The 15,832-nt window shown below is 43.9% G+C and overlaps 1 protein-coding gene across 1 annotated transcript; it reads right to left on the reverse strand.

Annotated features, from left to right (window-relative positions):
• Positions 1-8,046: 8,046 nt before the first annotated feature.
• LOC135981065 (tigger transposable element-derived protein 1-like) lies at positions 8,047-9,451 on the reverse strand. The gene is given in 5 exon segments (XM_065582394.1): positions 8,047-8,195; positions 8,198-8,413; positions 8,416-8,736; positions 8,739-8,933; positions 8,936-9,451. Coding segments are annotated over 5 exon segments (1,023 nt in total). The 5' UTR covers positions 9,078-9,451.
• Positions 9,452-15,832: the final 6,381 nt, after the last annotated feature.

Here is a 15,832-nt window from a genome sequence, read left to right on the forward strand (position 1 = left end):
GTTCGAGGGGGGATGCAGAACTAATGGGATGAGGGTTGGAAGTGAACTGATGGGAATGGGTGGGGGGAATTAATTGCTGGGCAGGAGACATGCAGTAGTGGGGGTGAGAGCTCCTTCAGCAGGGGACAAAAATCACAGTTACCCAATACATTTGAAAGAGTTGGTAAGACTAATATTGTGTCTCTCTCTCTCTCTCTCTCTCTCTCTCACACACACACACACACACACACACACACACGATGGGCAGGAGTGTAGTGCAAACATCAAAAGACAGACCTAACAAACCCAATCTAGTGCTTTTTAAAAATCTCATGATTGGGGGGCCAATGTCATGATTTTGGGGGATGAGGGGGGAGGGTGTCTGACTCATGATTGTTGAGCTTTTGAGATGAGCAATAATGGGGAAGTAAGTCTCAGGAAGTAACCTTGAGAGGAAGTTTCAGAAGTACCCATGCTTCCTGCCTGGAGAAAAAGCAGAAGTGTTTTGGGGTGAGCAACACCAGCAGTAGGTCAGGAGGAGCTTCTTCTATCCCCTTTCCAATAATAAATGCATAGTCTGTTCCCTGAGCTCCTCCTTGCCAGTGTCATCACTCCTAACAAACAGACTCTGCTTTTTTGTGTTAACCTGCCAGTAAGGCCACGGAGTCAAGAACAACATACGAGCCGCTCCAGTGCTGACTGAGCTGGGTTTAAGTGGCCCTTAGCTGAAGACTGTGGCCTCTGTATATGTATGAGACCATGGAGCTTAACTTGCAGAGTCTGAATAGCTTTGCCAGACTACTTAACCCTAATTTTCTACTCCAAAAATACTGTTAATTTCTCAATTAAGGATTTTAAAAATAAATTATATACAGAATCCATTGGTCATTCTCCCCTCCCACTCTCGACCCCCCCGCCAGATTGTAATACCTTTAAGGTAGGTGAAACTGTGGTCCTTAATTTTTGTACTTAAGATTGTGCCTTCAAGATTGAAAAAAATCACCTCTCCTTTATAGTTTGGTAAATTTTACTTAGCATTTGGTTAATGAGCAAAGTTCCACACTCAGTTTCCCCCGTGCCAGACCATTAGCTATAATGTGGCACTTGGACATTTTGAGCAGCTACTTTGTTTAAAAAAAAATAAAAAAAATAAATAAATAAAAAAAAAATGTGCAAAATATTTCAAGTAGCTGTAGTGGCACGAGTGAAACTAGAACAGATTTTGGCCAGCTATCTATACTCTTAGAAATCACACCCACTCACAGTCGCTCACTCTCTCTTCATGACTGCCAGAGCATTCAGTTTCACTGCAAGAAAGATAAGATGATTTAACAAAAATTCTGTGACTTCAGCACTACGCTAAGAAAAATAAGAGTGCTAATAAAAGATTCAGAACTTTAACCTTCATATACCCACCCCCGACTGCACCAATGTTCCCAGTCATAACTAATTTGGAATTGTCCTGACTCTTCCCTGTGTTTTCAGTTTCTAAACTAGATTAAAAAGATGAAAATCTAATCCCCAAAAGTAAAAAGCACAATAAAATTATACTGAAGACTCAAGAGAAATTGAAATTGATTTCAAGGCAAATATGATCTTCCTCCAGTAGAAGATATTAGAGCCTCTTGCCATATACAAATGTGTAAGAAGCAATCATGTTTTATTGTTTCAGAAGAAGATATTCCTTAAGTGGAAGAGGTAATGGAATGCAGTAGAATTGTTCTGCTCCTCTGGGGACTTTGGGTCATACATTGTGGAATTGTCCAGATTCTAGCAGCTTTTTAAAAAAAGGTGAAAACTTCACTGTATTTATATATTTTTAAACCTGAAACCATACGGGCAATAAATGTTAGACAAGTAACACAAAAGAGGATGTTGATAATGTGGTATCTGTCAGGGCCGGCTCCAGCTTTTTTGCCGCCCCAAGTGACGAAGCGAAAAACAAACAAACAAACAAAAAGTCGATCGGCGGCAGCTCAATTGCGCCGTTTCATTATTCTGCGGCAATTCGGCGGCGGGTCCTTCGCTCCCTCTCTTCCCCTTCGGCAGCCCTTCGGCAGCACTTCGGCGACAGCTCAAAGAGGAAGAGAGGAACTGAGGGACCCGCCGCCAAATTACCGCCGAAGACCCGGACCAGCTTCCTTCGCTGGTGCCTGGAGCCGGCCCTGGTATCTGTTATGTTAGGAGGTGTAATGGGGTCTACGACCATACTGAGCAGAGACAGAAGGGGGAGGGGAACCTCTCCGGCTACAGGCAAACAGCCTGACCATGCCCCCACACAGCTGCCACAACTGCTAATCATGGAGCCAGGCACCTATAGCTGCAACCAATAAGGGAAACAAGGCCTGCTATAAAAGGAGAGAGCTGAGAGAAGGAATGGGGTAAAAAGGCCTGGGACAGTGAAGGGGCAACAACCCTGTACCAGGCTGCCTCCAGAAACACAGCCCAAAGGAACTGAAGCAGACCACTAGGCCTAATTAGAGCAAGGTCAAGGACCAAGAACTGTCTTGACTGGGGCTAACTAAATAAAACCAATCAGGGGGCAGTAGAGACCCCTGAAACACCATATCCAGGACCAGTGACAGGAGGTAGAATAGGGTTGCCAACTTTCTAATTGCAAAAAAACGAACACCCTAGCCCTTGCCCTACCTCTTCCCTGAGGCCCTGCCCCCACTCACTACATTCCCCCCCCCTTGATGGCTTGCTCTCCCCCACCCGCACTCACTTTCACTGGGCTGGTGAGGGAGGGGGTGAGGGCTCTGGCTGGGGGTGCAGGCTCTGGACTGGGGATGAGGGGTCTGGGGTGCAGGAGGGGGCTCCAGGCTGGGGGGTGAGGCCGAGGGATTTGGAGTGTGGGACGGGGCTGTGGGTTGAGACAGGGGGTTGGGGTGAGGGAGGGAGTATGGGCTCTGGGCTGGAGGTGCAGGCTCTGGGGTGGGGCTGTGGATGAGGGGTTCAGGGTGTGGGAGGGGGCTCTGGGCTGGGGTCTGGGGGGGTGAGGGCTCCAGCTGGGGGTGCAGGTTCTGGGGTGGGGTTGGGGATGAGGGGTTTGGGGTGCAGGAAGGGGCTCCAGGTTGGTGAAGGGCTTAGGGCTGAGGCAGGGGGTTGGGGCGTGGACTTACTTTGGACAGCTCCTGTGCAGCGGGGCTAAGGCCCGCTCCCTGCCTGTCCTGGCTCCGTGTGGCACCCTGGAAGCAGCCAGCAGGTCCGGCTCCTATGCGGTGGGGCCAGGAGGCTCCATGCACTGCTCTAGCCCACAGGCACTGTCCCCACATCTCCCATTGGCCGTGGTTCCCGGTTGAGGAATGCAGTTTCAGAGATTTTCAGATCCATTGTACAGGTTAGATCAAAGGTGAGGTTCTGTTTGGCTTTGCTGCTAAGCTCCACTACCTTGGAGTGCCTCTGGTTAGGTACCAGCTTTCTTTGCACTTTGTGTTTTAGTGTCTGATTTTGCTGTGATTTCTCGTCTAGAATTCAAAAAAGCTGCTAAGAACACTCCAACACTCCTGTCCTTTTGTATAGCATGGAGATTGGCTGATGGGCTACTGCATACCAGACTAAAGGATTTAGGCCAGGGGTGGGCAAACGTTTTGGCCCGAGGGCCACATTGGGGTTGCAAAACTGTATGGAGGGCGGAGTAGGGAAGGCTGTGCCTCCCCAGACAGCCTGGCCCCCGCCCCATCCGACCTCTCTCACTTCCCACCTCCTGACTGCCCCCCAACCCATCCAACCCCCCTGCTCCTTGCCCCCTAACCGCCCCGTCCCGGACCTCCTGCCCCTAACCGCCCCCATCCAACCCCCCTGCTCCCAGTCCCCTGACTGCTCTGACCCCTATCCACACCCCCACTCCTTGACAGACCCCACCCCAGACCCCACGCCTATTCAACTCCTCCTGTTCCGTCCCCTGACCCCTATCCACACCCCCGCTCCCTGACAAGCCCCCCTGGGACTCCCATGCTTATCCAACTCCCCCGTCCCCTGACCGCCCCCCAGAACCTCCGCCCCATCCAACCGCCCCCTGCTCTCTGTCCCCTGACTGCCCCATCCGGGATCTCCCACCCCTATCCAACCCCCCCGGCCCTGGCCCCCTTACCATGCTGCTCAGAGCAGCATGTCTGGCAGCCGTGCTGCCCGGCCAGAGCCAAACAAGCTGCCGCACTGCTCGGCAGGAGCGCGCCGCTTTGCCGCCCAGAGTGCTGCCCATGCAGCGGCATGGGGAGGGAGGACAGCTGGGGAGGGGCTGGGGGCTAAACTTCCCGGCCAGGAGCTCAAGGGCTGGGCAGGACGGTCCCGCGGGGCAGACATGGCCCGCGGGCCGTAGTTTGTCCACCTCTGATTTAGGCAGTAGTTCATTGGTAGCTTACTCAGAAATGTCTCAGCTGCTACTCTGCACCATGAAACTTCTCTGCCACTTGCTCGTTGCATGACCTTGGACAACTCATTTCACTCTTCGGCACCTCAATTTCCCCATCTGTAAAATGAGGATAATAATAACCACTTCCCTAATTTGCAGGAATGTTGTGAAGACTAACTTTTAAACAAGTTCTTTGAGAGCCTCAGCTGAGAAGCCAACTGTAAGTGTGAATTATTTTGCTCTGTTACAATAGTGTAAAGTCAGAGTTGCTCCATTGAAGTCAGTGGGGTTACTCCATATTCCTACAAATGAAACTGAAGGCAAAATTTAGCTTGCTTTATAGCACTTTGAATACATATGGGAGAAACTCTGATCCGGTACCTACCTCCATCATTCAGACATGTTAATATACTAACAGTTAATAATTTAAAGTCTATTTAGAAACATCGAAGTGCACATATTTTTAATAGAACAATAAAGTTATTTAAAATACAGCCATCAGATGGCAGCAGACACAGCCAGCTCATAAAGCTAAATTTATGGGTAGAGATAGCATCTCCAAGCTTTCTAAATTATAAACTCTTATATTACCTTTATATTGGCTCAGAAAGCTATCTGGCTTGTCAACCTATGATACTTGGGAATTGCATGTGCTTAAAATACATAGTGAAATACAAATAATAGGGCACTCAAGAAATCTAGATTTTAGCTGACAAATATGGCCCTACAGTGAATGTGAATTATTTAAGATTACTGTAATGAAGTTCTTAGACAGTTAAAAATAACATTATCTTTAAAAAGGCTGAGAGCCCCTCCAGGAGTTTCTGGTAAATGATTGGTGCCTAGACTGGTGGTGTTTGATGCGTTAGGTTCAGAAAGAGAATACAATGATATGCTATATATAGGCTGACATCAAAATGTTTGGGGCCTGATTCACCATTCGGTCATACTGGAGTTATGATGGTGCAAAGCTGAAGTGGCCAAGTGGAGAGTCAGGCTCTTGCTTTTTTGACACAAGAATTTCAAGTCCCAGACACACTACAAAAGTAACTGCCTGTTTTATTTATCAGTTGCAGCACTCCAGTGAGAGATGAGGCCAGGCTGAGCTGTGTTAGATAAGATTAAAAAACAGTAACAGCTTCACTGTATTTGAGATGATCCATAAAAAGAAAAATGAGACTCAAAAGTGACTCAGAGATTATTACAAACTTTTAGAAAGGGATAGAAGAGTCCTGCAAGGTAGCCAGCAGGGAAGAATGTGACACTATCCAGTGGCCGGGCATCGGTCCACAATAGCTCAGCTTTATAAGCCTTTACTTTTAGAAAATTGGTCCACATTCAAGGTCTTAAAAACAACCATGTCGCACTGCAAGTGGCTTGCACAGAGTGGATAAGTTGGTCAGTCCAGTAGTCCTGCTGGACCCTGCTTCAAGGATGCCCTAAGAAAAAGCTCTGCCAAAGCAGACAAGATGTGAAGTTTTATTAGGTTAAATCCCAGCAGGAGTGTTTGGAGTCCCAGCTGGCAGTGCCTGCCAGAGCAGAGGGAGTCCAGGTGCAGCTGAGCCTAAGACTAAAATGGGGTTGGACTAATCTCATGAGAGAGCATGAGAGCAAGCACCATGGGACTATAGAGATTAAAAGCTGCCCTGTGTGTCCTCTCTGTGGTTGTTTAAAGTTGACAGACTCAAGCTGCCTGAAGGAAATGTGGCCAGAGACGCTACTTGTTCGTTATTTTGGTTGAACAAGAATCTTGTGACTAAACCACCACTTTTTTTTTAATGCTTAACCTTCACCTCCTGTGACCATTCCAGTTTCTCAGCACTTGGCCCTACCATACATGGAAATATACAGACAGTTGTCGGACTTAACGACACAATTGGTGTCTTAAAATCGTGTCTTAAGTCAAAACGTCGTAAGTCAGAACTGATTTTCCATAGGAACAATGTTATAAATGGGGGATTGGTAAGTGAACCAAGGCCTGATACACTATTTTCACCAAAATAACCCAGATTTTTGTACTCAATTATAGACGAGTAATATAGCTACATTAATGTATTTATATTGTAAATAGCAATCATATTGACATTTTAAAAATCACATACGTTAAAAATACATAAAGAAATATAGTACTGTATATTACCCATACCTACAAATGATCTAAAAAGCATAGACAAATTTTAAAGCTTTAATTTTTTTTACATACCTTGTCGTCATCATTCTTGGGTGTTGGTTCTAATTGGGTTGCATTGCAGGGGGTTTTGAAGTGATTTGGAAGGACTTCTTTGAGGTTACTTTGCTGGACTTTTTGAAGGGCCCTTGTTTGGACTTTTTGAAGAGTTCTTGGCTGGAATCTTCTCAGGAGTCTTGGCTGCAGATTTTTCTGGAGTCTTGTCTGCTTTCTTAAAGAAAGTGTCCAAGGAATTTTGGACAGAAGTTCTCATCTTTTCCTTGTAAATTTCTTTGTAGCAGCTGTACATGTTGGATATGCCCCTATTCACAGATGCACTGTGTTCAATGTTGGGGTCATGTTCCTCAAACAGGGACATGGCAGCTTCCAAATATTGAAATGCTTCAGCCAACACTTCTGTTGTCAAGACTTTACAAGGAGGAGTCTCTTCAACAATGGGTGCATCATCTTCTTCCTCTGCCACTTTTTGCTGTTCCAATTCAATGAGGTCCTTATTAGTTAATTCTTCAGAATGTGATGTCAGTAACTCATCAACATCCTCTGGTACAACATCTAAGTTGAGTTCTTTTCCCATTTCAGCAACATTTTTGGTCACCTCTTCAACAGTGTCTGTAAAGCCTTGGAAGTCAGATACAAATTCAGGACACAATTTTCTCCAAACACCATTCAAATTGGATTGTTTGACTTCGTTCCATACCTCTCTAATGTTCTTAACTGCACGGTAAATGTTGAAGCCCTTCCAGAATTCCTTCAGAGTTGGTCCACCTTCCTTCTCAGTTGCCCTGATGGCCTGGGCGAATGTGCTCCTAAGATATGTGACAGACCCAGACCAGTGGGGTACAGGAGTCTGGTAGAGGGCAAATATACTGGTCACTGGATGAGTAGTTTTCTGTTCCCTGAGTGACCAGAGAAGGGGCTGCACTAGAGTAACCAGGAACCTGCTAGAACCAGTTGAGGCAGGCAGGCTAATTAGGACACCTGGAGCCAATTAAGAAGAAGCTGCTAGAATCAATTAAGGCAGGCTAATCAGGGCACCTGGGTTTTAAAAGGAGCTCACTTCAGTTTGTGGTGTGAGTGTGAGGAGCTGGGAGCAAGAGGTGCAAGGAGCTGAGAGTGAGTGAGTGAGTGAGTGAGTGAGTGAGTGGGCGGGCGGGCTGGCTGGCTGGCTGGCTGGCTGGCTGGAGGACTGAGGAGCACAAGTGTTATCAGACACCAGGAGGAAGGTCCTGTGGTGAGAATAAGGAAGGTGCTTGGAGGAGGCCATGGGGAAATAGCCCATAGAGTTGTAGCTGTCATGCAGCTGTTACAGGAGGCACTCTAGACAGCTGCAGTCCACAGGGCCCTGGGCTAGAACCCGGAGTAGAGGGCGGGCCCGGGTTCCCCCCAAACTTCCCAATTGACCTGGACTGTGGGTTCTTCTAGAGGGGAAGGTCTCTGGGCTGTTCCCCAACCCACATGGTGAATCTCCGAGGCAAGAAAATCCGCCAATAAGCGCAGGACCCACCAAGATAGAGGAGGAACTTTGTCACAGATAATAGGCTTTGAAGGATGCAATTATCCCCTGGTCCATGGGTTGCAATAATGAGGTGGTATTGGGGGGCAGAAACACCACTTTGATGTCAGGATGCATGTAATCAAGGATGGTTGGATGACCAGGAACATTGTTGAAGATTGACTGTTTTTGCTGCAATAATCCCTGACACTTGGCACAAAATGATGATTAAACCAATCCTCAAGAATGTTCTTATCGACTCCCGCTTTAGGATTGGATTTCCATATCACTGGGAGAAATGACTTGGAATATCCCTTGAAAGCCCTGTGGTTTTCCAAACGGTACACAAGCAAAGGTTTAAGTTTAAAGTCTCCTGCAGCATTTGCACAGAGCAAAAAATGAGCCTATCTTTAGTAGCTTTATACTCTGGCATGGATTTCTCCTCTTTGGCAATGTAGGTTCTCGATGGCATTTTTTTCCAAAAGAGCACAGTTTTGTCAACGTTAAAAACTTGCTGAGTACAATACCCATCTTCTTCAATGATTTCAGTCAATGTCTCAGGAAAAGCACGAGCTGCCTCCTCATCAGCACTGGCAGCTTCACCTGAGACCTTGATGTTATGCAAATTGGCCCTGACTTTGAAATGCATAAACCACCCCCTACTTGCATTAAAAGGCTCAGCATTAGAATTCTCCCCCTGTTCTTTCTTTAGATCACCATAGTCTTTTCCTGAATTATGCCTAAACTCACAGGAGTATGGCGTTGACTTTGATTCTCCAGCCAAATGGTTAACAGGTTCTCAACCTGAGCAAAAAGTCCAACACGCTGCTTAGTTATCTCAGGTGATTGCATAGGAGCCAAGCCCTTGACATGTTCCTTAATCCTTATCTTGTCATTCATGATGGTCATAATAGTTCGGGGATATCCAAAGCTCTACTGATTTCAGTTGGCGTCTCACCTTTTTCAGACCTCTTAATTATTTCCATTTTTGTTTTCATAGTAATTGTTCTGTGGTTCTTAGAAGAAGAAACATTACTTGCACCAGATTTATGCTTTTCTTCCATTATTATGGGCAAAGAAACACTACATTTTAAGAAAAAGTTTGGAAACACAAAGATTCACCGTAAATATGGCATCAGAACAGCAACTGAACATCTTGAGTCAGGAGATGGGAGGTGCAGAACATCGATGCGCACATATGAACTTGTTCGCTGGTGTGGCATTGCATCGGGTCGAGCATCATAAAGTCGAAACCAACATCGGAAAGTCGAAACAGGATTTCAATTTATAAACGTAAGTGCTGTTCATCATAACTCGCATGTCATAAAGTTGACGACTGCCTGTATTCTGATCAACCCATGTATAACAGTGGTATTTATACATTTATATCAGTGATACTCGGACTGAGCCTCTTGAGAGGCAGGTGGCTCTTTAATGTGTCCCTTGCGGGTCTTTGCAGCACATGATATCAAAACACTGTGATTTTAATTATTAACCAATCAGAATGCTTTAACTATGTTATTAACCAATTGTAGTTGATATTATAATATTTGGTCAGTCATTTTGCTGTGAGAATAATAAAAACTAAATATTTCTCATCACATTGTTTAAATATGAATATAAATAGTAAATAAAATCACACTACTGTGGCTTTTGGATAATGTTGATCTCTAATTTGGCTCCTGAACCACTGAAGTCTGAGTATCACTAGTATAGATCAATAGCCTTATGTAATAGCAAAGCGCAAGTGGTCCAGGTTAATTGAGCAATAACTTTTGTAGCATTGTTAGGAGTGCATGGTGTTGCTGTTATGTGGCTTTAGAGAAAGTGTGTAGAATTGCAGTTCCTTAACAATTTCTCCACCAGCAGGTTCCCAGCGCTCACTTTCCCTCCACATGAGGCCCCTGGCATTCCCACCACTTCTTTGTACGTACAAAAGTAAATTATTTCTTTGTTGCTTCTGCTCCCAGCCATTTTGATTTAGCTACCAAGGAGCAACAGAGGCAAGGAGATATTACCTGTAATCCGTTTCTTAATGTATTAGGCTTAGACTTGTGTGTTTTGTTTTATTTTGCTTTGTGACTTACTTTGTTCTGGCTGTTATTACTTGAAACCACCTAAATCCTACTTTTTATACTTAATAAAATCACTTTTGTTTATTAATAAACCCAGAGTAAGTGATTAATACCTGGGGGAGAAAACAGCTGTTAATATCTCTCTATCAGTGATATAGAGGGCGAACAATTTATGAATTTACCCTGTATAAGCTTTATACAGAGTAAAACGGATTTATTTGGGGTTTGGATCACATTGGGAGCTGGGTGTCTGGGTGCTGGAGACAGGTAACCTGCTGAGCTGTTTTTAGTTAAAGTCTGCAGCTTTAGGGGTGTGGCCCAGACCCTGGGTCTGTGTTGCAGCAGGCTAGTGTGTCTGGCTCAACAAGGCAGGGTTCTGGAGTCCCAAGCTGGCAGGGAAAATGGGCTCAGAGGTAATTTCAGCACATCAGGTGAAAGTCCCAAGGGGATCTCTGTGACCGAGACCATCACAGTCACCATCAACAACTCAGTTATCCTTCCTATTTCCCAGGCCTACACTCTTGTAATCTTGATTCTTCTCTCTCCTTCCTCCATCCCCCAGCTGTATCCAGACTCTCTCTGAGTCCCGTCATTTCTTCTTTAATGTAATCAAAAACTGCCCCTTGATCATAATCTCCAATCTTTGTCCACACCTTGTTAATTTTACACCCTCAGTATTGCAAACTCTGTTAGTGGATGGATAGTGGGGATGCTGCTTGTGTGTTTTGATAACAGAATAAAGATTATTTGTCCGTACTTTCTGTCTGATTCAAAATACCTGTTTGTGTGTTATGAGTGGTTTGTTATTCCATTATTAAGTGACTGCTCAATGAGCATAATTTAAGATGCAGTACTGTACTATATATTAATTATATTTTAACCCCTTTTGATCTGAGCTGCTATTCTTGAACAGAATTTTTGCATGGTATCTTGGATTTCTTTTTGGCACTAATAAGAGTGCTCTATGTTCTGTTTGCATCTTATTTATTTATTACAGTATATTAATACATTTCACGCCACCTCCTAAGACTGAATAGCCTCCTTCCTCCTACACTGCACACAAGATGCCTCCTCTGCTTTAAATCCCTTCTCCAATTTCACGACTTCTGGCTGGCTTTCCACTGCTAATCACCACTTGGATACTGCTACAGCTGTCTGTGATAAGAGAACTTTCTTTAATTACAAGACTATTCAATAAAAAATTCCTTGGTAGTACACTTTTCCGTCTCCTTTTGAGTTCTTCTCCTTGTATTCTCAACCCACTCCTTCTCCATTCCCTTCTTCTGCTTTGTAGTCATGTCTTGCTTGAGTGCTGTCTGTTTAAATGCCTGAGCCTATACCTATCAAAAGCAATGGAAGTTTAGCTGTTAAATGCAACTGTAGCAGGACCAAATCCGGACTGGGAGATGTGCCAATCAGCCCCAACTCCTATTGTCTTCAGTGAGACTAGTCTGAGTTCGGGCTTTAAGAGCAGACCCTTAAATTTAAGCTCTTAGAAGCCCAAGGATCACAGTCTTTGTCTGTAAAGCTCCATGTGCACCAATGGTGCTGTACAATAGAGGAGCTGGTAGTTAATCCTGTATTTAGATGGCTTAATACTTCCCATTATAAAAATCCACCTGTTTTTGAAGATCTCTAATGGTTGTTACTGTGCTTCACACCCTGATGTTTGGGATATCTTGGTGGTAACAGATATAGTACACAGATCCCCCTGCTCAAAAATAAAATAAAAATAAAAAAAACCCTACTAATTAAGTAAAAATGGACTCTCCATTAGATATTTGCAATATAGGACCTATGACACAAAGTCGAACATTTCTGGTTCCATCCAGTAAAGGACAGTGGACCTATTCATTACAACACATTTCTCTATGTCTGTAATTGAGAATAAAGATCACTGAGCTCTACAAAGGGGGGGGGGGGAGCGGGAAACATTGCACAGACACAGTTCAGGCAAATCTTTGTTCTGACCTGAAGGGGGTGGGAAATCTGACAACTAGTATTTTTTTCAATTTTGTGCTGTGGGCATATTTTACACACGCAATACTATATCAGCATTTTTCTGACACATGCAGACTAGACCTTTCATTTTAGTAAACTGCATTTGTGAACCTAGAGCACCTTTTCTTTTTCATTGGTGTGTGATGGTTGTGTTGGTGTTTTGTTTATTATTGTGTTGTAAATATCACCTTGGCTAGTGTTCTTTTAAAATAAAACTTGAGAACATGCAGAACAGTTTATTTGCCACGGAAGATGGCACTTTTAGTGAAAAAGCCATTTAATTTCATACGCTATTTTACTTTCCCTTTCAACGGAAATGGGAATTATGTAAAACAGATCTTTTTTTTCCCTTCTCTCAGGCCCTTTTAAGACTTATGCTGCTTGTATAAATTATATCTCACATATAACAGGTTTGATTATATTATTTAATCTGCAGCACAGAAGATAATTGTATATTGTATTTTTCAGCATCTCTTTTTTCACCTTTTATATTTTTTCTTGAAATAAACTGCATGCTTTTTTGAGGTTGGCTCTGATGTCTTCATCACTAGCTGCTGGATCCATACATTTTATAACAGAAAAATATAGGCAAATCGGGAACACACCTATAATTATAACTCAGGATTGACTTTGTTAATTTATTATAAAGTTACCAGTCCTGAGCCACTTGGTATATAGTAATAATAGCTTTATAATTCACAATTACCCATCATTTATGTAAACACTAATGATAGAGACACAGGACATTTCATAGAGATTAATGACCAGCTGGAGAGCTCATAACCTGAGGTAAAGCCAAGGTCCATTAACCCCAGCTAGTCATAAATTCCCCAGCACATGCCTTGGGCAGAGGTAATTATTGCTACTAGAAACTGAAATATATGGAAGAAAACGTAAGGCACTTCTTTTTTCCTGTCTCACAATTTCTCTGATATGCATATTCTAGTTGCACAGGAAGTACTGAGCATTGCCAGGGAATTAATACTTCTTATATTATCAAGATTCATTTTTCTATTCTGACTAATCCATTTATCTTACTTTACAGATAGCAAGATGCAGCCACCTGTAAAATAATTTAGTCTCTAGTTTTACCATATCTTGCTAGTGACAATATAAAGAAGAAAAATGCAACATATGTATAATAAAGATTCCAGAAGTATCAATCTGTATCATTCTGATGCCTAGAATGTCTGAGTCAGTGTGAAGTAATGGAAGCAGCTACAAGCATGATGGAGAGCTCTTTTTGTTCAGAATATCACCAGTTTGAATCATCATTGGTTTCTGTGGTCTGTTACCATCCAATTGCTATTTGGTATAGTGTTGCTACCATGAGTACTCCCACACTGAAAGCTTTAATGGAACTGCTCATGGTAGAAAGCATTGTAATGAGTCTGCTGATCAGCAAACTCACCACTGTTCTCGTTCCTTCTCCCCTTCGGGGGTGGAAAAGCAGAGCTGCAGTGGGAGCTGGAGAGTCATGCGGGGAGCAGACAGCCCAGTGAGGGGGCAGGTTGTGACTGGCACACATTGCAGGAGGATACAGGTCTGTGGGGAAAACAGAGACTGACTTGGGGCCTGGCAGATGAAGGCTGAGTAAATGGGGGGTCTGAAAGCAGCTATTGTGGGGGTGGGTGGAGTGGAGGGGGTGGCCAGCAGCAAGCCCAGGCTCTTAAAGGAGCTGGAGCATGAAGAAGGCTCTTGCAGTAAAAGTGACACAATCACCAAGGGAGCAGCCTGAGAAGTGGTCACTGTGCTCTGACTGGGCATGGGGGCCCAAAGAGAAGGTGCTGCTGTTTTTGTAAAAGGCAAATGCATTCGAACACGGACTTGAGCTGGGGACTGTAACCTACCTGCTGTCCACAGGCGGGATAGCCAGCTAGGAGGAGTTGGGTGAAAATCATGGCAGCAACAGGAGGGCCACAATATAGAGGGGCCCCAACAAGACACATCACAGACTGAGTCTGACCAGGAAGCCTGCAAGTTACCTACTTGCCTGTAATAGAGGAATGCACTGGAAAGTGCACACTAGGCATGAGGAGCCCTGACCCTCTACTGGACTGTCCCTATTGGAATGGAAGGCTAAACTATATTTTATTATGTTCACCCACTAGGTGGCACTGCGCATAAAATACAGTATCATATTTAGAGGATCCTCAGCCATGCCTGGCAGAACATTAAAGGGTCTTATGATGAACACATCGGGTGTGTATATAACCAAACTCGGTCGCCAGTCAATACTTGGTACAGACAAACATGACAATTCCCAGGTTAGGAATTGCTGAGTTTTAACTTGAAATATAACTCCATAAGCTATGGCACCTAGTGTATTTGTAGCCTTTCCTTGCCTGCCAGCCCTACTAATATATCCTTTCACGTTAGCCTTTTGGGAGATTATTGGGACCTACTAGGCTAGAGTCTATAGTACAGCTTAGCTGCTAAAGCATCTTCGCTGTTTGTCTTGGAGTCATGGTACAAGCATTGCCAACCCCAGCATTCAAAAATCATGATTGATTTTTAAAAAATAATAAACTTTGGACTCTTTGTATTTGCCTTCTGGGTTTTGAGCCATCAGGGAGCACTCAGGTCATGTTCTTCTGTGTAAGCAGGGGGGCTAGAAATGGACATTATTTTTTAATGAAAGCTGAGGTTCTCGGGTAATTTTATTACTCTTAGCAACTGGGGCTTTAAGAAAAACACCAACTATTGAGAGATTCATGATACAGTAGCAAGGGCTGGAAATGCTGGTGGCCCACCTGGCAGGCTACCAAGCACCGTAAGAGATCTGGAGTACAAGAGCACTGAGCAGCCACATTAATAACAGCACTGCATCATGCTTGCAGGACCTGGCACTTCCTGGGCAAAGGGAATGCAGTAGATTTAATTTACTTTGATTTTGGAGAAATTATTTCATATTGTGTGTCTCTGAAAATCATACTTGGAAACTTAATTACAATTGAAATGAAAATGAGCACTGTCAGATGGACTGAAAACTTGCTGAAGGACCATAAACAAGGGGTAATAAAACATGACAATATATCAAATTAGGGGAAGGTGTCTAGCAGGATTGGTGTTAAGTCCAGTTTTTTTTTATCATCAGCATTAATGATCTGGAAGAGTGAATAACCAGCATGTTAATTAAATTAAAGGATGATACTAAATTGGGAGGCATGAACACCACCAAGGACAGAGACATAATGACAGTGGACAAGCAATTACATAAGAGTTTGCAAGGCGCTATCACAGTGAAAAACAGCAATGTGATTTTGGTTTTTTGGGCTGTGCATACAGAGGTATCACGTCACAGAGTAAGGAGGCTATCATTGTCTATGTGGGTCTCATGAGACTGTACCTAGAATGCTGGTTCAGTTCTGGGCACTTTACTAACAGAAAGATCTAGCATCTAGACAACTGAGGAAGTTCAGAGAACAGTAACAAAAATAATTAAGAGACCAGAGGGATTGACTTGTGAGGAAAAATTAAAAGAACTAAATATGTACAGTGTGGGTAAGCAATGATGAAGTGGGCGGGGGGAGAGACATGAATAGCCCAAGGCTGGAGAGGTTTTTGTCTGGCATGTAAGTGGGTGTAAGTGGAATGATGGTATCCCATATCATACCTCAAGCGCATATCCAGTTAAGAAAAGGAAAATTTAGGCTCAATGGCAGGAAATCTCTGTCAGCTCCCGTTTCTATGAGTTTATGATCTAGATTAGTTAGAAATAGGGGCAAGAAGTAACAAAAATG

This window comes from Chrysemys picta, chromosome 1 (genome assembly GCF_011386835.1).
Source record: "Chrysemys picta bellii isolate R12L10 chromosome 1, ASM1138683v2, whole genome shotgun sequence".
Classification (NCBI taxonomy): Eukaryota; Metazoa; Chordata; order Testudines; family Emydidae; genus Chrysemys; species Chrysemys picta.